The sequence below is a fragment of the Oncorhynchus clarkii genome, chromosome 5, assembly GCF_045791955.1.
Source record: "Oncorhynchus clarkii lewisi isolate Uvic-CL-2024 chromosome 5, UVic_Ocla_1.0, whole genome shotgun sequence".
Lineage (NCBI taxonomy): Eukaryota > Metazoa > Chordata > Actinopteri > Salmoniformes > Salmonidae > Oncorhynchus > Oncorhynchus clarkii.
In genome coordinates, this window is record NC_092151.1 from 53497230 (window position 1) to 53521519 (window position 24290).

General features: G+C 43.0%; 1 protein-coding gene across 1 annotated transcript in view; it reads left to right on the forward strand.

The window, feature by feature from the left end:
- LOC139409710 (obscurin, cytoskeletal calmodulin and titin-interacting RhoGEF a) overlaps positions 1-24290 on the forward strand; it is a 95296-nt gene that overhangs the window by 33189 nt on the left and 37817 nt on the right. Inside the window, exons 36-43 of the mRNA XM_071155110.1 lie at positions 873-1136; positions 2339-2605; positions 3968-4231; positions 5422-5688; positions 5841-6104; positions 18152-18418; positions 19850-20113; positions 20272-23559. Of these exons, the coding sequence (XP_071011211.1) occupies positions 873-1136; positions 2339-2605; positions 3968-4231; positions 5422-5688; positions 5841-6104; positions 18152-18418; positions 19850-20113; positions 20272-23559 (5145 nt within the window). The remainder of the gene's footprint in view (positions 1-872; positions 1137-2338; positions 2606-3967; positions 4232-5421; positions 5689-5840; positions 6105-18151; positions 18419-19849; positions 20114-20271; positions 23560-24290) is intronic.

A 24290-nucleotide genomic window follows, 5' to 3' on the forward strand; every position in this document is an offset into this window, starting at 1 on the left:
CTGGTCAATCACCTGAAGAGAGCTGGGACCACAGTCTCAAAGAAAACCATTAGTAACACACTACGCCGTCATGGATTAAAATCCTGCTGCACACACAAGGTCCCCCTGCTCAAGCCAGCACATGTCCAGGCCCGTCTGAAGTTTGCCAATGACCATCTAGATGATCCAGATGATGATTCAGATGGTCAGAATACACAAAAATTTCAGGATATAACAAGTAATTGAATAGCAGCAGTGAAATAACAATAGCGAGACTATATACAGGGGGGTACCAATACAGAGTCAATGTGCGGGGGGGCACTGGATATTTGAGGTAGTATGTACATGTAGGTAGAGTTATTAAAGTGACTATGCATAGATGACAACAGAGTAGCAGTGGTGTAAAGAGGGTGTAAGAAGTGTTGGGGGCACTGCAAATAGTCTGGGTAGCCATTTGACTAGATGTTCAGGAGTTTTATGGCTTGGGGGTAGAAGCTGTTTAAAAGCCTCTTGGACCTAGACTTGGCGCTCCGGTACCACTTGCCGTGCGGTAGCAGAGATGACAGTTTATGACTAGGGTGGCTGGAGTCTTTGACAATTTTTAAGGCCTTCTTCTGACACCGCCTGGTATAGAGGTCTTGGATGGCAGGAAGCTTGGCCCCAGTGACGTACTGGGCCGTTCGCACCACCCTCTGCAGTGCAATGCGGTCGGAGGACGAGCAGTTGCCGTACCAGGCAGTGATGCAACCAGTCAGGATGCTCTCGATGGTGCAGCTGTACAACAGCTCATCACGGTCATATTCAGTGCAACAAAACTCCAAGAAGTATAAACTATAAACACAAATATATATGTACTGTACACATTTTGAGAGTTGACTTTCCTCTGTGTCCAGTTAAAATACTCTTTGAGAAGAAGCCCCGGGACACCGTCGTCATGGAAGGGGAGATGGCGACCTTATCCTGTACGACGTCTGACCTAAATACCCCTGTCACATGGAGACGCAACAACATGCCCCTACTTAACGGAGACAAGTATGAGAACCGTAAGGAGGGCAAGCTCAACCTGCTTCTCATCCACAATGTGGACCCAGATGACTCTGGCATATACTCCTGTGATACTGGAGACATGCAGAGCAGCGCCAAACTGATTGTCACAGGTAAGGATTTCCCATCATCTACAAAGAAGCAACATAACCAGGAACTCAGGTTTATCTCAGGGGGTCACAATATTCAGAATTCTTTCTGTGTATTACTCACCCTAACATTGGTCAAATGGAACATAGATGTGTAAGAGAGGGCAACAATGGGAGGGTGGGACAAGCTTGACTTGGGTGGAGTAAATAGGGGAGAACTGGGACGAGGTTGTGGAGAGGGATGTATTTTGTTTGGGAGACAGAAGGAAGAACTTAATAATACTAAGAATTAGACAAGACATTGATAAACATTAATATGAACTAAACTTATTTGCAGATGATCTCCTGATATACCTGACCAATATTGAAAACTCAATGCCCTCTTTGCTAAAAATATTTTCAGAATACACTAAAATCTCAGGATATAAAATAATTGTGGAAATAAAATAAATACTGGGGAAAAAATAATACCTCATGACATACAGCAATCGTTTAAGTGGATAACAAAACATATGAAATACTTAGATGCTTAATAAGTGACAACAAACAACAAATATATAAAGATAACTTTATTCCATTACTCAACAGTATGAAATATGATCTAATAAAATGGAATAATCTTCCCATAAACCTTACAGGTAGATTACATTTCTTTAGACTGGCATGACTCCCAAAGTTTTTCTAATTATTTTCGGTAATAACAATTACCCCACCGAAGACATTCTTTAAAAAGTATACTCGTCATAAAATCCATAGAATAAAAAGGAAAGTTTTATATCTTCCTAAGTCTGAGGCTGGTTTTAACCTTCCAGACTTGGAATTGTATCAACTCGCCATCCAAGGCTTTTACTTGCTACATATATTTAAATGCTCTAAAGAGGAACAATGGGTACATACTGAAGATGTGCATGCTCGTCCACCGGAATATATTCACGTGTCTATTTTCAAAGGATAAAGCTAAGAACATAAATAACTTTATATTTTAAGAACACTATAACAATATGGTGGAAAAATGTACGTACTCTGCAAGAACCAATATCTCTCCCTAAAAACACAACCTTATTTAACAATCCTTTGGATAGCTTTTCAGAATTCACTGATAAATTGATCCACATCTTACAATATTATAGTACAATATTTTGAATAATCTCTTTCTATTACTCAGCCTAACATTGGTCAAATGGAACATAGATTTAGAATTCCCTTATTGTCTTCCAACTACCCAGAGCTGGCTCCATGCTTTGAAGAAGAGCTGCAGGCTGTGGAGGCTGAGGAAGGAGGCACGGCCTTCCTTTCCTGTGAGCTGTCTAAGCCCGGAGTCCCAGTCCAGTGGAGTAAGGGCCGACTGCCTCTCAGGCCCAACAGGAAGTACCAGATGAAACAGGACGGCTGCGTGTTTCAGCTACACATCCTGGAGCTGAAGTCCGAGGACAGTGGCAGCTACTCGTGCCAGGCAGGCTGTGTGGAGACCACCGCCTCTGTGTCTGTGAAAGGTATGTGTGTGATTGGTTGTGTAATAGCACACACCTGCAGCATGTAGAGGACTCATACCTCATCAAATCAAATCAACTTGTATCGGTCTCATGCGCCGAATACAACAGTGAAACGCTTTATTACGAGCCCCTAACCAACAATGCAGTTTAAAAAAATACAGTTAAGAACAAGAGATAAAAGTAACAAGTAGATTACAGGTAGATTTACAGGTAGATTGAATAGCAGCAGTGAAATAACAATAGCGAGACTATATACAGGGTGGTACAGATACAGAGTAAATCTGTGGGGGCACTGGTTATTTGAGGTAGTATGTACATGTAGGTAGAGTTATTAAAGTGACTATGCATAGATGACAACAGAAAATGGAAGAAGTAAAAGATGACGGTCAATCACCCTCGGTCTGGGGCTCCATGCAAGATCTCAACTCAGGGGGCATCAATGATCATGAGGAAGGTGAGGGATCAGCCCAGAACTACACGGCAGGACCTGGTCAATCACCTGAAGAGAGCTGGGACCACAGTCTCAAAGAAAACCATTAGTAACACACTACGCCGTCATGGATTAAAATCCTGCTGCACACACAAGGTCCCCCTGCTCAAGCCAGCACATGTCCAGGCCCGTCTGAAGTTTGCCAATGACCATCTAGATGATCCAGATGATGATTCAGATGGTCAGAATACACAAAAATGTCAGGATATAACAAGTAATTGAATAGCAGCAGTGAAATAACAATAGCGAGACTATATACAGGGGGGTACCAATTCAGAGTCAATGTGCGGGGGGGCACTGGATATTTGAGGTAGTATGTACATGTAGGTAGAGTTATTAAAGTGACTATGCATAGATGACAACAGAGTAGCAGTGGTGTAAAGAGGGAGTAAGAAGGGTTGGGGGCACTGCAAATAGTCTGGGTAGCCATTTGACTAGATGTTCAGGAGTTTTATGGCTTGGGGGTAGAAGCTGTTTAATAAAAGCCTCTTGGACCTAGACTTGGCGCTCCGGTACCACTTGCCGTGCGGTAGCAGAGATGACAGTTTATGACTAGGGTGGCTGGAGTCTTTGACAATATTTAAGGCCTTCTTCTGACACCGCCTGGTATAGAGGTCTTGGATGGCAGGAAGCTTGGCCAGAGTGACGTACTGGGCCGTTCGCACCACCCTCTGCAGTGCATTGCGGTCGGAGGACGAGCAGTTGCCGTACCAGGCAGTGATGCAACCAGTCAGGATGCTCTCGATGGTGCAGCTGTACAACAGCTCATCACGGTCATATTCAGTGCAACAAAACTCCAAGAAGTATAAACTATAAACACAAATATATATGTACTGTACACATTTTGAGAGTTGACTTTCCTCTGTGTCCAGTTAAAATACTCTTTGAGAAGAAGCCCCGGGACACCGTCGTCATGGAAGGGGAGATGGCGACCTTATCCTGTACGACGTCTGACCTAACTACCCCTGTCACATGGAGACGCAATAACATGCCCCTACTTAACGGAGACAAGTATGAGACCCGTAAGGAGGGCAAGCTCAACCTGCTTCTCATCCACAATGTGGACCCAGATGACTCTGGCATATACTCCTGTGATACTGGAGACATGCAGAGCAGCGCCAAACTGACTGTCACAGGTAAGGATTTCCCATCATCTACAAAGAAGCAACATAACCAGGAACTCAGGTTTATCTCAGGGGGTCACAATATTCAGAATTCTTTCTGTGCATTACTCACCCTAACATTGGTCAAATGGAACATAGATGTGTAAGAGAGGGCAAGAATGGGAGGGTGGGACAAGAGGGATTGGGTTGTGGAGAGGGATGTATTTGGTTTGGGAGACAGAGAAGGAAGAACATAATAATACTAAGAATTAGACAGGACCCAAATGTAACAGGTATTAGTAAACATGAATATAAAATAAACATATTTGCAGGTGATCTCCTGATATACCTGACCAATATTGAAAACTCAATGCCCTCTTTGCTAAAAATATTTTCAGAATACACTAAAATCTCAGGATATAAAATTATCGTGGAAAAAACAAAATAATGGAAAAAAAATAATACCTCATGACATTCAGCAATCGTTTAAGTGGATAACAAAACATATGAAATACTTAGGATGCTTAATAAGTGACAACAAACAACATATATATAAAGATAACTTTATTCCATTACTCAACAGTATGAAATATGATCTAATAAAATGGAATAATCTTCCCATAAACCTTACAGGTAGATTACATTTCTTTAGACTGGCATGACTCCCAAAGTTTTTGCGTTTATTTTCAGGTAATACCAATTACCCCACCGAAGACATTCTTTAAAAAAGTATACTCGTCATAAAATCCATAGAATAAAAAGGAAAGTTTTATATCTTCCTAAGTCTGAGGCTGGTTTTAACCTTCCAGACTTGGAATTGTATCAACTCACTACCCAAGACTTTCTTGCTACATATAGTTAAATGCATTAAAGAGGAACAATGGGTACATACTGAAGATGTGCATGCTCATCCCCAGAATCTTTTCACGTGTCTATTTTCAAAGGATAAAGCTAAGAACATAAATCACTTTATATTTTAATAAGGACGCTATAACAATATGGTGGAAAAATGTACGTACTCTGCAAGAACCAATATCTCTCCCTAAAAACACAACCTTATTTAACAATCCTTTGGATAGCTTTTCAGAATTCACTGATAAATTGATCCACATCTTACAATATTATAGTACAATATTTTGAATAATCTCTTTCTATTACTCAGCCTAACATTGGTCAAATGGAACATAGATTTAGAATTCCCTTATTGTCTTCCAACTACCCAGAGCTGGCGCCATGCTTTGAAGAAGAGCTGCAGGCTGTGGAGGCTGAGGAAGGAGGCACGGCCTTCCTTTCCTGTGAGCTGTCTAAGCCCGGAGTCCCAGTCCAGTGGAGTAAGGGCCGACTGCCTCTCAGGCCCAACAGGAAGTACCAGATGAAACAGGACGGCTGCGTGTTTCAGCTACACATCCTGGAGCTGAAGTCCGAGGACAGTGGCAGCTACTCCTGCCAGGCAGGCTGTGTGGAGACCACCGCCTCTGTGTCTGTGAAAGGTATGTGTGTGATTGGTTGTGTAATAGCACACATCTGCTGCATGTAGTGGACTCACATCTCATCACGGTCATATTCAGTACAACAAATCTCCAAGAAGTATAAACACTAATATGTGTACACATTTTGAGAGTTGACTCTACTCTGTGTCCAGTTAAAGTACTCATTGAGAAGAAGCCCCATGATACCGTCATCATGGAAGGAGAGACGGCGACCTTATCCTGTACGACCTCTGACCTCACTACCCCTGTCACATGGAGACGCAATAACGTTCCCCTACTGAACGGAGACAAGTATGAGAACCGTAAGGAGGGCAAGCTCAACCTCCTTCTCATCCACAATGTGGACCCAGATGACTCTGGGATATACTCCTGTGATACTGGAGACATGCAGAGCAGCGCCAATCTGACTGTCACAGGTAAGGATTTCCTATCAGAGAACTAACATATCCAGGGACTTATCTTGTGGTTATTTCCTTTATTATCAAATGAGGAGATACAAACTTATCACACAAGTCAGAGTTATACTTAAACTAAATCTTTATTCACTTATTAATAAGGAACGCATTCACTCACAAGTGAATGATGTGAGTGCTCTATAATAACGATGGCTGGTCGACGAACCACCCTTAGATGAGTCATCGAGAGCCCCGAGACAAAGCATACAAAGATATTTTATAGCAAAGATACACCCCCTTAGTCTACATGACAAACAACAGACGTGTGGAATGGGTCACAAGGTTGGGATTTGCATGACAGAAATTAATCATTCACAGCAGAAGGTATCTGCTGTAAAGACTGTTCTCATTGTGTGGAAATCAGGGTCTGGCCCCCAAAACAAATTTCCCCTCATAATTATCCATAACCGAGCCATCTCCACCCTAGTACCTCCCGGCACACAAACATCAACTCATGCTTTATCACCAAATGCATGGTAAAACCCACTGTCAGCATTAAGCCCCAGAGGACCGCTCAGTTCACACAGACACAATATACTTCTAAGAACCCACTATTCTGTTGCAACCATTTGATGCAATAACAGTATTATAACATATTGTAATTTCGCTCCCCCATTTTGAGAATTCTCTCAACTTTAAAGAAAATGACACAATTTAGAAACATTAATTCACATGTAGAAAACAAATAAGGCATCAAACAACTTTTGACTCAAACATACAGGAAAAAAACTTCCTTGCACTTGTATACAACCATTGTAAATGACCATACGTTGGTTCATTGAGCCTTTAACCTTAACATAAAATGATCCTTCATTGGGAATGATGTAAACATTGAAACATCGTTAACAAATGATCTGCAGTTTAAAGTACATTTTTCATCAGTACGAAACAAATCATCATGTTGATGCTAAGCATACTCCCTAGGTCAGCATGGTGGAAATAACTATTTCCATCCCAGAAACTAAAATGAGCATATCTTATTGGACAAATCAAAGAAGTAAATCCCGGTTTATTGTGCTGGTGCGTAATGAACATAACCCACGACAAGCAACATGATTCCACTATTTATAAGGCTACTCCTATAGATCACATAGATTAGGATAATTTTCATTCTCAGGATCAGAGTTCACCCTCTCCATTCACCAGGACATGCTGAGAATAGTGTCAACATCTTTAATACACAACAACAATCAAAACAATCAATCAATCTGTAATACATGAATTGCTTCACTCATATGGTTATTAACGTACTAAACTCAAATCAATCAGTCAGTTTTAAAAATCATTCCGTTTCCAAGTCGTAATCAAAACACAACTAATTATCCAACCCAAATTTAGAATGACAATGTTTGGGTTGGGGCGGCAGGGTAGCCTAGTTAGAGCGTTGGACTAGGAACCGGAAGGTTGCAAGTTCAAACCCCCGAGCTGACAAGGTACAAATCGGTCGTTCTGCCCCTGAACAGGCAGTTAACCCACTGTTCCTAGGCCGTCATTGAAAATAAGAATTTGTTCTTAACTGACTTGCCTAGTTAAATAAAGGTAAAATAAAAAATAAACATGTTTAGGGATTCACATTGGTCCTAACACTCAGTTAAAACCCTCATAATAACACACATCAACATTGGCAAAGTGTACATGTATATTAACGTACAGTATAATTATCCTACAATTCTAGTGTTACGTTTTATTATCGCAATTATAATTACAGATCATTATCTTAATGCATTCTTAATCTAAATTACTGTACATTTTGCAGTTTGTAGATGACCCAAAATATATATATATTTTTTAGACAAGCCTAAATCAATTATGGGCACAGGTGACCAATCCCCCCCTTCAGGCACGGTTTCTTCTGCCGTTTTTTCATTGGTTCTTCTTCAGATAGCTTCATAGTTCAAAGTTGAAGGCCCATGATAATGTCCCAATTTCAATGTCTCACCTGAGCTGCCATCACCTTTACCACCCATTATATCTCGACCACTTGCCAACCAGCGTACCAGCGACATGAGAGACGTTTGGAACAGATCTCTCTCCATGCGGACTCCTATCACACTACTAAGGGAAAGGCATGAGAGAAAAAACAGTTGATAGCGCCGATTGGATGCTGTACACCAGTTGCAGGCTCGGACTCAGGTCTCTCGGTAGAAATGGTGCGGACAGGGCCGTATTGAACGCCTTTGTCGCTCTTCTTCAGCCGGTTAGAGGGAGTTTTGAGGTTCAAACTGTTCTCGGCCGAATTATCGCTGCCATGCATCAAGACACCATCTGACGGCACCTTTCATGATAACCTCGAGAGAGAGGACAGATCAGAACAACAGCTTAGTTCAGTTAATTTCTGATTCAGGAAATCCTGACAAATTATGACTTTTCCCAATTATTCTTAATACAAATCTCTAAACACATGTCAAAGAGAATAACAACACATTCTGTTGAACTATTTTTTTCAAATTGGCTGACACTCCCCATCACATTGTCAACTTCATCGCAGAGCCACAGGATTTTTGATTTATTTCACCTTTCTTTAGTTGAGAACAAGTTCTCATTTGCAACTGCGACCTGGCCAAGATAAAGCATTGCAATTCGACACATACAAGAACACAGAGTTACACATGGAATAAACAAAACATAGTCAATAATACAGCAGAACAAAAGAAAACAAAAAGTCTATGTACATTGAGTGTAAATGAGGTAAGGTAAGGGAGTTAAGGCAATAAATAGGCCATGGTGGCAAAGTAATTACAATATAGCAATTTAAACACTGGAATGGCAGATGTGCAGAAGATGGATGTGCAAGTAGAGATACTGGGGTGCAAAGGAGCAAGATAAATAAATAAATACTGTATGGGGATGAGGTAGGTAGATAGATGGGCTGTTTACAGATGGGCTATGTACAGGTGCAGTGATCTGTGAGCTGCTCTGACAGCTGGTGCTTAAAGCTAGTGAGGGAGATATGAGTCTCCAGCTTCAGAGATTTTTGCACTTTGTTCCAGTCATTGTCAGCAGAGAACTGGAAGGAAAGACGACCAAAGGAGGAATTGGCTTTGGGGGTGACCAGTGAGATATACCTGCTGGAGCGCGTGGTACGAGTGGGTGCGGCTATGGTGACCAGTGAGCTGAGATAAGGCGGGGCTTTACCTAGCAGAGACTTGTAGATAACCTGTAGCCAGTGGGTTTGGCGACGAGTATGAAGCGAGGGCCAACCAACGAGAGCGTACAGGTCGCAATGGTGGGTAGTGTATGGGGCTTTGGTGACAAAACGGATGGCACTGTGATAGACTGCATCCAGTTTGTAGTTGTCCACGTATTCTAAGTCAGAGCCATCCAGAGTAGTGATGCTGGATGGGTTAGCAGGTGCGGGCAGGGATCTGTTGAATAGCATGCATTTAGTTTTCCCTGCGCTTCAGAGCAGTTGGAGGCCATGGAAGGAGAGTTGTATGGCATTGAAGCTCGTCTGGAGGTTAGTTAACACAGTGTCCAAAGAGGGGCCAGAAGTATACAGAATGGTGTCGTCTGCGTAGAGGTGTACCAGAGAATCACCAGCAGCATGAGCAACATCATTGATGTATACAGAGAAGAGAGTCGGTCTGAGGATTGAAACCTGTGGCACCCCCATAGAGACTGCCAGAGGTCCAGACAACAGGCCCTCCGATTTGACACACTGAACTCTATCAGAGAAGTAGTTGGTAAACCAGGCGAGGCAATCATTTGAGAAACCAAGGCTGTCGAGTCTGCCAATAAGAATGTGGTGATTGACAGAGTCGAAAGCCTTGGCCAGGTCGGTGAATATGGTTGCACAGTAATGTCTCTTATCGATGGCGGTTATGATGTCGTTTAGGACCTTCAGCGTGGCTGAGGTGCACCCATGACCAGCTCTGAAACCAGATTGCATAGTGGAGAAGGTACCGTGGGATTCGAAATGGTCGGTAATCTGTTTAACTTGGCTTTCGAAGACCTTAGAAAGACAGGGTAGGAAAGATATAGGTCTGTAGCAGTTTGAGTCTAGAGTGTCATCCCCTTTGAAGTGGGGGATGACCGCGGCAGCTTTCCAATCTTTGGGAATCTCAGACGATACGAAAGAGACGTTGAACAGGCTAGTAATAGGGGTTGCAACAATTTCGGCAGATCATTTTAGAAAGAGGGGGTCCAGATTGTCTAGCCCGGCTGATTTGTAGGGGTCCAGATTTTGCAGCTCTTTCAGAACATCAGCTATGTGGATTTGGGTAAAGGAGAAATGGTGGGGGCTTTGGCGGGTTGCTGTGGAGGTTGCCGGGCAGTTGACCGGGTTAGGGGTAGCCAGGTGGAAAGCATGTCCAGTCGTAGAGAAATGCTTATTGAAATTCTCAATTATAGTGGATTTATTGATGGTGACAGTGTTTCCTAGCCTCAGAGCAGTGGGCAGCTGGGAGGAGGAGCCCTTATTCTCCATGGACTTTACAGTGTCCCAGAACTTTTTTGAGTTAGTACTACAGGATGCAAATTTCTGTTTGAAAAAGCTAGCCTTAGCTTTCCTAACTGCCTGTGTATATTTGTTCCTAACTTCCATGAGAAGTTGCATATCACGGGGGCTATTCGATTCTAATGCAGAACGCCACAGGATGATTTTGTGCTGGTCAAGGGCAGACAGGTCTGGAGTGAACCAAGGACTATTTCTATTCCTAGTTTTAAAAAAATGGAATGGGGCATGCTTATTTAAGATGGTGAGGAAGGCACTTTTAAAGAATAGCCAGGGATCATCTACTGACGGGATGAGGTCAATGCCATTCCAGGATACCCCGGCCAGGTCAATTAGAATGGCCTGCTCGCAGAAGTGTTTTAGGGAGCGTTTGACAGTGATGAGGGGTGATTGTTTGGTCGCAGACCCATTACGGATGCAGGCAATGAGGCAGTGATCGCTGAGATCTTGATTGAAAACAGCAGAGGTGTATTTGGAGGGCGAGTTAGTTAGGATGACATCTATGAGGGTGCCCGTGTTTACGGATTTTGAGTACCTGGTAGGTTCATTGATAATTTGTGTGAGATTGAGGGCATCAAGCTTGGATTGTAGGATGGGTGTTAAGCATGTCCCAGTTTAGGTCACCAAGTAGCACGAGTTCAGAAGATAGATGGGGGGCAATCAATTCACATATGGTATCGAGGGCACAGCTGGGGGCAGAGGGAGGTCTATAGCAAGCGGCAACAGTGAGAGACTTGTTTCTGGAAAGGTGAATTTTTTTAAGTAGAAGCTCGAATTGTATACAGAACTCTGCAGGCTATCTTTGCAGTAGATTGCAACACCGCCCCCTTTGGCAGTTCTATCTTGGCGGAAAATGTTATAGTTAGCAATGGAGATTAAGGTTTTGGTGGTTTTCCTAAACCAGGATTCAGACACGGCTAAGAGATCAGGGTTATCAGTGTGTGCAAAAGCAGTGAGTAAAACAAACTTAGGGAGTAGGCTTCTAATGTTAAACATGCATGTAACCAAGGCTTTTACGGTTACAGAAGTCAACAAATGAGAGCACCTGGGGAGTGGGAGTGGAGCTAGGCTCTGCAGGGCCTGGAGTAACCTCTACATCACCAGAGGAACCGAGGAGAAGTAGGATAAGGGTACGGCTAAAAGCTATTCAAACTGGCCCTCTAGCACGTTCAGAACAGAGAGTAAAAGGTGCAGATTTCTGGGCATGATAGCATAGATTCAAGGCATAGTGTACAGACAAAGGTAAGGTAGGATGTGAGTACATTGGAGGTAAACCCAGGCATTGAGTAAGAGAGATATAGTCTCTAGAGATGTTTAAACTAGGTGATGTCATCGCATATGTAGGAGGTGGGATAACATGGTTGGTTAAGGCATATTGAGCAGGGCTAGAGGCTCTGCAGTGAAATAAGACAGTAGTCACTAACCAGGACAGTAATGGACGAGGCATATTGATATTAGAGTGAGGCATGTGTAGCCAAGTGAACATATGGGTCCACGGCGATTCAGACAGTTAGCAGGCCGATGCTAACACGCCAACAGTTAATAGCCCGGGGCTAAACAAGCTAGCAGTTAGCAGACCGGGTTAGCAAGCAAGCAGTTTCCAGGGGCTAGCAGTTAGCAGACCGGTGCAGGCAAGCTTGCAGTTAGTAGACCGGGGCTAGCGAGTTAGCCTTTGGGGGACGTCGCAATGGGGGTAAGTCTGTTTTTGCCTCGTCATGCGGTGACGTCGACAGACCAGTCGTGGAGTTAGTAGGGTTCCAAGTAGCTCTAAGTAGCTAGCAGGTTAGCAGAATGGGCCTTCAGCGGGCGTCGCGCCTGAGGGGCCTGTTGGAATCCTTGGCCAGGTTATGTCGGTATTCGAAGAAGGAAGAAACCTAGAGAGGAACCAGGCTATGTGGGGTGGCCAGTCCTCTTCTGGCTGTGCCGGGTTGAGATTATAACAGAACATGGCCAAGATGTTCAAATGTTCATAAATGACCAGCATGGTCGAATAATAATAAGGCAGAACAGTTGAAACTGGAGCAGCAGCACGGCCAGGTGGACTGGGGACAGCAAGGAGTCATCATGTCAGGTAGTCCTGGGGCATGGTCCTAGGGCTCAGGTCCTCCGAGAGAGAGAAAGAGAGAAGGAGAGAATTAGAGAACGCACACTTAGATTGACACAGGACACCGAATAGGACAGGAGAAGTACTCCAGATATAACAAACTGACCCTAGCCCCCCGACACAAACTACTGCAGCATAAATACTGGAGGCTGAGACAGGAGGGGTCAGGAGACACTGTGGTCCCATCCGAGGACACCCCCAGACAGGGCCAAACAGGAAGGATATAACCCCACCCACTTTGCCAAAGCACAGCCCCCACACCACTAGAGGGATATCTTCAACCACCAACTACCATCCTGAGACAAGGCTGAGTATAGCCCACAAAGACCTCCGCCACGGCACAACCCAAGGGGGGGGGGGGGGGGGGGGGGTAAACAAAAAGTAAACAAAAAAAGTAAACAAAGTAAACAAAAAAAACTATTTGCGGGATGTGGTATCCACTCGGCTCGCTTCCTCTCAGATCTTAGGCGGGTCCATTTGCTCCGTTCCCGAAGTGTGGTCTCCCTGAGATTGCAAGTTTGAGGGATCCCTTGTGCACGATTTACCCAGGTCGTCAGGAGCGGTCAACAAGTGAAGATTCACATCCCCGTCTCCAAATGTCGTGGTTAATTCCTTTATTATCAAACGAGGAGAGACAAACAAATCACACAAGTCAGAGTTATACTGGGTCTTCCATTTTCTGTGGCAGTCCTCATGAGAGCCAGTTTCATCATAGCACTTGGTTTTTGCGACTGCACTTGAAGTAACTTTCAAAGTAATTGACATTTTCCGGATTGACTGACCTTCATGTCTTAAAGTAATGATGGATTGTCATTTCTATTTGATTATTTTAGCTGTTATTGTCATAATATAGACTTGGTCTTTTATCAAATAGGGCTGTATTCTGTATATCACCCCTACTGATTGGCTCAACTGATTGGCTCAAACGCATTAAGATGGAATGAAATTCCACAAAGTAACTTTTAACAAGGCACACCTGTTAATTGAAAAGCATTATAGGTGACTACCTCATGAAGCTGGTTGAGAGAATGCCAAGAGTGTGCAAAGCTATCATCAAGGCAAAGGGTGGCTACTTTGAAGAATCTAAAATATACACTATCGTTCAAAAGTTTGGGTTTACTTAGAAATGTCCTTGTTTTTGAATGAAAAGCAAAAAGAAATTGTCCATTAAAATAACTTCAAATTGATCAGAATGTAACGCTCGTCTGATGAAGAAGGAGTAAACCAAAGCGCAGCGTGGTACGTGTTCATGATATGTATTAAGATCTGAACGCTAGAACAAAAAAATCTAAGCGAGAAACGAACAGGTCTGTAAGGTAACTAAAACTATACAGAAAACAACTACCCACAAACCCAGGTGGGAAAAAGGCTACCTAAGTATGATTCTCAATCAGAGACAACGATAGACAGCTGCCTCTGATTGAGGACCACACATGGCCAAACACAAAGAAATAAAAAACATAGAAATAAAGAAACTAGAATGCCCACCCTAGTCACACCCTGGCCTAACCAAAATAGAGAATAAAAGCCTCTCTATGGCCAGGGCGTGACACAGAAATACAGTGTAGACATTGTTAATGTTGTAAATGACTATTGTAGCTGGAAACGGCAGATTTTTAATGGAATATCTACATAGGTGTAGAGAGGCCCATTATCAGCAACCATCACTCCTGTGTTCCAATGGCACGTAGTGTTAGCTAATCCAAGTTTATCGTTTTAAAAGGCTAATTGATCATTAGAAAGCCCTTTTGCAATTATGTTAGCATAGCTGAAAACGGTTGTTCTGATTAAAGAAGTAATAAAACTGGCCTTCTTTAGACTAGTTGAGTATCTGGAGCATCAGCATTTGTGGGTTCCATTACTGGCTCAAAATGGCCAGAAACAAATAACTTTCTTCTGAAACTCATCAGTCTATTGTTCTGAGAAATGAAGGATATTCGATGTGAGAAAGTGCCAAGAAACTGTTTGCCACTGTGCACTACTCCCTTCACAGAACAGCGCAAACGGGCTCTTACCAGAATAGAAAGAGGAGTGGGAGGCCCTGGTGCACAACTGAGCAAGAGGACAAGTACATTAGTCTAGTATGAGAAATAGATGCCTCACAAGTCCTCAACTGGCAGCTTCAGAGGAGAGGAGAGTCAACTCTCAAAATGTGTACACATTTTTGAGAGTTTTCACTGTTGACCTTGTGACAGGTAATTTTGCAGGTAATGAAGCTGCCAGTTGAGGACTTGTGAGGTGTCTGTTTCTCAAACTAGACACACTAATTGCAAAAGGGTTTTCTAATGATCAATTAGCCTTTTAAAATGATAAACTTGGATTAGCTAACACAACGTGACATTGGAACACAGGAGTGATGGTTGCTGATAATGGGCCTCTGTACGCCTATGTAGATATTCCATTTAAAAAATCAGCTGTTTCCAGCTATTATAGTCATTTACATCATTAACAATGTCTACACTGTATTTCTAATCAATTAGATTTTATTTTAATGGAAAAAAATTAGCTTTTCTTTCAAAAAAAGGAAAGAAAATTTTCATAGTACCCGCAAAACACCAGTCTCAATGTCAACAGTGAAGAGGCGACTCTGGGATGCTGGCCTTCTAGGCAGATTTCCCCTATCCAGTGTCTGTGTTATTTTGCCCATATGAATCTTTTATTTTTATTGGCCAATCTGAGATATGGCTTTTTCTTTGCAACTCTGCCTAGAAGGCCAGCATCCCGGAGTCACCTCTTCACTGTTGACGTTGAGACTGGTGTTTTGCAGGTAATGAAGCTGCCAGTTGAGGACTTGTGAGGTGTCTGTTTCTCAAACTAGACACTCTAATTGCAAAAGGGTTTTCTAATGATCAATTAGCCTTTTAAAATGATAAACTTGGATTAGCTAACACAACGTGACATTGGAACACAGGAGTGATGGTTGCTGATAATGGGCCTCTGTATGCCTATGTAGATATTCCATCTAAAAAATCAGCTGTTTCCAGCTATTATAGTCATTTACATCATTAACAATGTCTACACTGTATTTCTAATCAATTAGATGTTATTTTAATGGGAAAAAATGTGCTTTTCTTTCAAAATAAGGACACTTCTAAGTGACCCCAAACTTTTGAAAGGTAGTGTGTTTGTATTTGTTTAACACTTTTTTGCTTGCTACATGATTCCATATGTGTTATTTCATAGTTTTGATGTCTTTGCTATTATTCTACAAAGTAGAAAATAGTACAAATAAAGAAAAACCTTTGAATGAGTAGGGGTGTCCAAACCTTTGACTGTTACTGTATGTAATGTAGAGAATAACTGTTTTATACTGTGATCCTCCCCTTCTATGGAATGCTCGCTGCCTTCATATGTCATTTTGACATATTCTATACAAGTAAAGACCAACCATATCCAATTTATCACATGGAATATGCACAGGGAAAAATAGCATCTGGTTTGCAAACACTTAAAGAGATTTTCAGCAGATATGGTTTTCTTGCAAGATTTACATAAAAAAAAGGAGAAATTGAACATCTAAAGAGGAGCTGGGTTGGAGAGGCCTATGCTGTCACCTACTGTAGCAACAGCAGAGGTGTAGGCATCCTGGTAAATGAGAATATACCATTTCCCCTTATATCCCAGCACATGGACCAAAAAGGCAATTTTCTAAAATTGAGTTAATTGTACTTTACATGGTGAAAAATACACATTGATTACATAGTATATCCCACCAGTGGCAAATCTGGTGTTTTTAGATGTAATTCATACTATATTAGATCAAATCCAGACAGGAGCTATTATTTTAGCATGTGACCTAAACCATACATTCGATAATATTGACTGATGTAGTAATAAAAAAGGGAGCCTCCAAAGAGGCTGAAAAATGTTATCTCTACAAATACTTTACACGACACCTGCAGATGACTATTCCCACCTACAAAAGACAATTCCTTTTTTTCCTCAAGAGAAATGCTATTCAAGAATTGACTACATTTTTTTTCTCTAAAAATGCACACAGCAATTTACTGGATAAAGAAAAATCATGATATACTGGATCATTCTCCGGTATCATGCTTAATTACACCAATAGAAAATGCACTTAGCGACATTTTGAGAATGAATTTGGAGAATGAACAGCGCGCATCTTATAGACCCGAAATGCGTTAAATATGTAAATGAAAGACTAAAACCTTTACCATTACAAATGCAGACAGAGAGGACAGGGAAAAGCTGACCCCTGATATCATTTGTGATTCCTTTAAGGCGTACATTAGGACAGGGTTTCCCAAACTCGGTCCTGGTGCTCCTCCTTTGTACATGTTTGCCTTAGCACTATTCAAATAACCAACTCATCATCAAGCTTAGATTATTTGAATCAGCTGTGCTTCGAATAACCTTTTCCTATTAAAAACTTTGAAAGCTTTCAGCATTCCAGCTGAAAAAATAGATTTTATGAAAATATTGTATAAATGTCCAAAGGCAGGGGGCACAAGACAGGGATGTACCCTCTCCCCCTTCCTGTTTGTACTGTTAATTGAACCACTTGCAGAAATAATTAGACAAGACCCCAATGTAAACATGAATATAAACTAAACTTATTTGAAGATGATCTCCTGATATACCTGACCAATATTGAAAACTCAATGCCCCCTTTGCCAAAAATATTTTCAGAATACTCTAAATTCTAAGGATATAAAATGAACTTGGAAAAAATGAAATAATGTTGATAGGAAAAATAATAACTCATAATCTACAGCAATCCTTTAGGTGGACCACAAAAAATATATTATATACTTAGGATGCTTAAGTCACAAAACACAAAAAAATAATATATAAAGATACATTTATTTCATTACTCAATAATATGAAAGTAGATCTAATTAAATGGAATAGTCTTCCCATAAATCTTAGAGGTAGAATAAACCTCTTTAGAATGGCAATGCCTCCAACGTTTTTGTATCTATTTTCAGTAATACCAATTACCCCACAGAAGACATTCATAGAATAAAAAGGAAAGTTTTACATCTACTGTACATAAGTCTGAGGGTGGTTTTAACCTTTCGGACTTGGAATTGTATCAACTTGCTACCCAATACCTTTGCTTGTGACATAGTTAAATGCACTGAAGAGGAACAATGGGAACATATTGAAGATGTGCATGCTTATCCCCAGAATCGTTTTAAGTGTCTAATTTCAAAGGTTAAAGCTAAGAACATAAACAATGTAATTGTTAAGAATACTATAATATGGAATAAAATGAAAGGTGTTTTATAAGAACCAATACCTCTCCCTAAAAACACAACCTTATGGAACAATCCTTGAATAGCTTTTCAGAATTCGCAGATAAATGTATCCACATAATTACAACATTACAATAAAATATTTGGAATTATATTACTGTCTTTGTATTACTCAGCCTGACATTGGTCAAATGGAACATAGATTTGGAATTCCGTATTATCTCTCCAGAGCTGCCTCCATACTTTGAGGAGGAGCTCCAGGCTGTGGAGGCTGAGGAAGGGGAAACGGCCTTCCTGTCCTGTGAGCTGTCTAAGCCTGGAGTCCCAGTCCAGTGGAGGAAGGGCCGGCTGCCTCTCAGGCCCAACAGGAAGTACCAGATGAAGCAGGACGGCTGTGTCTTTCAGCTATACATCCTGGAGCTGAAGTCCGACGACAGTGGCAGCTACACGTGCCAGACAGATGGCGTGGAGACCACCACCTCTGTGTCTGTGAAAGGTATGTGTGTGATTGGTTGTGTAATAGCACACACCTGCTGCATGTAGAGGAATCACACCTCATTACAGTCATATTCAGTGCAACAAAACTCCAAGAAGTATAAAGTATAAATACTAATATACAGTGCCTTGCGAAAGTATTCGGCCCCCATGAACTTTGAGACCTTTTGCCACATTTCAGGCTTCAAACATAAAGATATAAAACTGTATTTTTTTGTGAAGAATCAACAACAAGATTTCCCAAGCTTTAAACATCCCAAGGAGCACTGTGCAAGCGATAATATTGAAATGGAAGGAGTATCAGACCACTGCAAATCTACCAAGACCTGGCCGTCCCTCTAAACTTTCAGCTCATACAAGGAGAAGACTGATCAGAGATGCAGCCAAGAGGCCAATGATCACTCTGGATGAACTGCAGAGATCTACAGCTGAGGTGGGAGACTCTGTCCATAGGACAACAATCAGTCGTATATTGCACAAATCTGGCCTTTATGGAAGAGTGGCAAGAAGAAAGCCATTTCTTAAAGATATCCATAAAAAGTGTCGTTTAAAGTTTGCCACAAGCCACCTGGGAGACACACCAAACATGTGGAAGAAGGTGCTCTGGTCAGATGAAACCAAAATTGAACTTTTTGGCAACAATGCTAAATGTTATGTTTGGCGTAAAAGCAACACAGCTCATCACCCTGAACACACCATCCCCACTGTCAAACATGGTGGTGGCAGCATCATGGCTTGGGCCTGCTTTTCTTCAGCAGGGACAGGGAAGATGGTTAAAATTGATGGGAAGATGGATGGAGCCAAATACAGGACCATTCTGGAAGAAAACCTGATGGAGTCTGCAAAAGACCTGAGACTGGGACGGAGATTTGTCTTCCAACAAGACAATGATCCAAAACATAAAGCAAAATCTACAATGGAATGGTTCAAAAATAAACATATCCAGGTGTTAGAATGGCCAAGTCAAAGTCCAGACCTGAATCCAATCGAGAATCTGTGGAAAGAACTGAAAACTGCTGTTCACAAATGCTCTCCATCCAACCTCACTGAGCTCGAGCTGTTTTGCAAGGAGGAATGGGAAAACATTTCAGTCTCTCGATGTGCAAAACTGATAGAGACATACCCCAAGCGACTTACAGCTGTAATCGCAGCAAAAGGTGGCGCTACAAAGTATTAACTTAAGGGGGCTGAATAATTTTGCACGCCCAATTTTTCAGTTTTTGATTTGTTAAAAAAGTTTGAAATATCCAATAAATAAACTTCATGATTGTGTCCCACTTGTTGTTGATTCTTCACAAAAAAATACAGTTTTATATCTTTATGTTTGAAGCCTGAAATGTGGCAAAAAGTTGCAAAGTTCAAGGGGGCCGAATACTTTCGCAAGGCACTGTATGTGTACACATTTTGAGAGTTGACTCTCCTCTGTGTCCAGTTAAAGTACTCATTGAGAAGAAGCCTCGGGACACCGTCATCATGGAAGGCGAGACGGCCACCTTATCCTGTACGACCTCTGACCTCACTACCCCTGTCACATGGAGACGCAACAACATGCCCCTACTGAACGGAGACAAGTATGAGAACCGTAAGGAGGGCAAGCTCAACCTGCTTCTCATCCACAATGTGGACCCAGATGACTCTGGGATATACTCCTGTGATACTGGAGACATGCAGAGCAGCGTCAATTTGACTGTCACAGGTAAGGATTTCCCATCATCTAGAGAGAAGTAACATAACCAGGAACTCAGGTTTATCTCAGGGGGTTACAGTATTCTGAATTCTCTCTTTGCATTACTCACCCTAACATTGGTCAAATGTAACATTGATTTTTAATTCCCTATTGTTCCGTCTCTCCAGAGCTGCCTCCATACTTTGAAGAAGAGCTGCAGGCTGTGGAGGTAGAGGAAGGAGGCACAGCCTGCCTGTCCTGTGAACTGTCTAAGCCTGGAGTCCCAGTCCAGTGGAAGAAGGGCCGGCTGCCTCTCAGGCCCAACAGGAAGTACCAGCTGAAGCAGGACGACTGTGTGTTTCAGCTACACATCCTGGAGCTGAAGCCCGAGGACAGTGGCAGCTACACGTGCCAGGCAGGTGGTGTGAAGACCACAGCCTCTGTGGCAGTAAAGCCTCTCCCAGCCAAGACAGAACCTCCCAAGACAATGCCTCCCACAAAGGCTCCCACGAAGGCTGCCTCTCCCACACCTCCACCAGGGCCAAAGAAACAGGGCATGATCTGGGCATCCATTGTGGGGTCAGAGAAAGACCTGGAGCCTGAGGCAGAGACAGTGGTAGACCTACATGAGAAACAGTCAGTAAGGTCTATAGGTAAGGAGACTAAGGTAGACCAGCAGGAGAAACAGCAAGTCAAACAGACAGTAAGAGCTATGGTAAGGGACACAGAGGAAAAAAAGCCATTGAAGTCTATGGTTAAAGAGATTGAAGTAGACCACATGGTGAAACAGCCAGTGCCCCCAGCGAGACGAGCATCTATAATGTCAGATACTGGAATAGACCAAGTGGTGAAACAACCAGTTCCACTAGTGAGACAAGCATCTATAATGTCAGATACTGGAATAGACCAAGTGGTGAAACAACCAGTTCCACTAGTGAGACAAGCATCTATAATGTCAGATACTGGAATAGACCAAGTGGTGAAACAGCCAGTTCCACCAGTGAGACAAGCATCTATAATGTCAGATACTGGGGTAGACGAGGTGAGGAAACAGCCAGTTCCACCAGTGAGACAAGCATCTGTAGTGTCAGATGCTGGGATAGACCAAGTGGTGAAACAACCAGTTCCACCAGTGAGACGAGCATCTATAGTGTCGGATGCTGGGATAGAGCAAGTGGTGAGGAAACAACCAGTCCCACCAGCGAGACGAGCATCTGTAGTTTCAGTTTCAGATACTGGGGTAGATGAGGTAAGAAAACAGCCAGTTCCACCAGTGAGACGAGCATCTGTAGTGTCGGATGCTGGGATAGAGCAAGTGGTGAGGAAACAACCAGTTCCACCAGCGAGACGAGCATCTGTAGTTTCAGTTTCAGATACTGGGGTAGATGAGGTAAGAAAACAGCCAGTTCCACCAGTGAGACGAGCATCTGTAGTGTCGGATGCTGGGATAGAGCAAGTGGTGAGGAAACAACCAGTTCCACCAGCGAGACGAGCATCTGTAGTTTCAGTTTCAGATACTGGGGTAGATGAGGTAAGAAAACAGCCAGTTCCACCAGTGAGACGAGCATCTGTAGTGTCAGATGCTGGGTTAGACGAGGTGAGGAAACAGCCATTTCCACCAGTGAGACAAGCATCTGTAGTGTCAGATGCTGGGATAGACCAAGTGGTGAAACAACCAGTTCCACCAGTGAGACGAGCATCTATAGTGTCGGATGCTGGGATAGAGCAAGTGGTGAGGAAACAACCAGTTCCACCAGCGAGACGAGCATCTGTAGTTTCAGTTTCAGATACTGGGGTAGATGAGGTAAGAAAACAGCCAGTTCCACCAGTGAGACGAGCATCTGTAGTGTCAGATGCTGGGTTAGACGAGGTGAGGAAACAGCCAGTACCACCAGTGAGACGAGCATCTGTAGTGTCAGATGCTGGGATAGAGCAAGTGGTGAGGAAACAGCCAGTTCCACCAGTGAGACGAGCATCTATAGTGTCAGATGCTGGGTTAGACGAGGTGAGGAAACAGCCAGTTCCACCAGTGAGACGAGCATCTGTAGTGTCGGATGCTGGGATAGAGCAAGTGGTGAGGAAACAACCAGTTCCACCAGTGAGACGAGCATCTATAGTGTCAGATGTTGGGGTAGAAGAGGTGATGAAACAGCCAGTTCCAGCAGCGAGACGAGCGTCTGTAGTTTCAGTTTCGGATCCTGGGGTAGACGAGGTGAGGAAACAGCCAGTTCCACCAGTCAGACGAGCGTCTGTAGTTTCAGTTTCGGATACTGGGGTAGACGAGGTGAGGAAACAGCCAGTTCCACCAGCGAGACGAGCGTCTGTAGTTTTAGTTTTGGATACTGGGGTAGACGAGGTAAGAAAACAGCCAGTTCCACCAGTCAGACGAGCGTCTGTAGTTTCAGTTTCGGATACTGGGGTAGATGAGGTAAGAAAACAGCCAGTTCCACCAGTGAGACAAGCGTCTGTAGTTTCGGATGCTGGTATAGACCAAGTTGTGAAACAGCCAGTGCCATCATCTATAGTGTCCGATGCTGGGGTAGATCAGATAGTTAGATCTAAAAAGAAGATGGATATAGAAATAGAAATAGACCATCAAGAGAAACAGCCAGTGAAGTCTATGGTGAAGGAGACAGAGATGGAACAGAGGGATCAACAGCCAGTAAGGTCTACAGTGCAGGAGACTGAAAAACCCAAGATGGTGGAGGATGATAACCAACTCCATTTCTCAGAGGATGAGTCCTTCACAGAGGCCCACACCCAGGTAACAGTCAACCAGAAGACCAGCAAGCCAGTAGTCGCTGTTGCTGGAGTTCCCAAGGGGCTACAGATGACTCGGCAAGTTGACGAGATTGCACTTGACAGTGTCGAGGATGAACATGAGATGTTGGAAGCTGCCATCAAGATCCAGGCAGCTTTCAAGGGATACAAGACCCGCAAAGACATGCGGCCCATCTTCAAGCAGGTGTTTAAGAACCAGAGTGCTGAGACCAATGGTACCATCCAGCTGGAGTGTAAGGTGGAAGGGAAGCTCAACGCAGTACGCTGGCTGAAGAACAGCCAGGAAGTCATAGGAGACCAACGCCACCAGATGGACACCTCAGAGGATGGCGTCTGCACACTGGTGATCATCAACATGTCTGCCATAGACACTGGGGTCTATACCTGTGAGGTGGTTAACACGTTTGGTGTGTCCTCATATAATGGTAACATTACTGTGGGTGAACCTCAAATGCCTCAATCTTCTACCCAGAGGCCCGCAGCCCCATCCCAGCCCTCCACCCCTTCTGTGCATCCAGTCCTGGCCTCCATTGGCCCTCTCCAGCCAGTCCAGACTTCCACCCCTGGGAAGGAGACTGTAGATTCTGTGGAGTGCGAGGGGATCTCCCTGTGGCAGACCTACAATCTAACCAAGGAGGATCCCCGCATGACCTTGCAGGAGAGGAGGAGGGCCTCCCTTATTGCCGCCAGCTCTAGTAAGTCAAGTTAGAAACCTTATAGATGTCCTTAATATGTGACCTGGGTCATATGCAGTAATTGTGTCTGCATTTGCTAGGAGTGAGTTGTAGCTGTTTGTTGATAGACTGAAATTCATGTTTGTCTTATTAAAGGGGCCATTTGTACATCCCCTTTTTGGACTAAATTAATTATATATTCCCATTGATTCTTGAAGAATGTAATGTGTAAATGACTCACGAGCTTCATTCAACTGTCGTAGCCCATCAGATCCCAAAATATAAGCTTTTTTTACTCCATTTTGTAAACAATGCAATTGAAAATAAAACACTGTATACAGGAGCATCATGCGAGGATGACTGGGGGGCGGTCCGTAGAGGGGCTATGTCTCCGGTCCGTAAGTTGGAGAATTCAGAAACAGCTTTTTCCTGCAATCTAGAGCCAAAATCATTAAGTGTAATTCTATGTAAAAAATATTGTCATTTTTCTGCATATCTTTTAAACTGTCTGTGTCCTCCTGACTGGTGTTTATTTTTTTAAAGAAACTAAATATGGTATCTCTGCTAATATCTGGGAAAAATATTGAAAGAAATGTGAGTCTTATTCAGTACATTTAGTTTATTGCTTGCTTTTCTAAGTCTACCAATCTAGCCAGCAGGCATGCCAGCTAAAATGGTTAGACAAGCTACTTATGAGGTTGGGAGATTGGGAACCTATCTGGGCTAGCTAAAACCAACTTCATACAATTGTT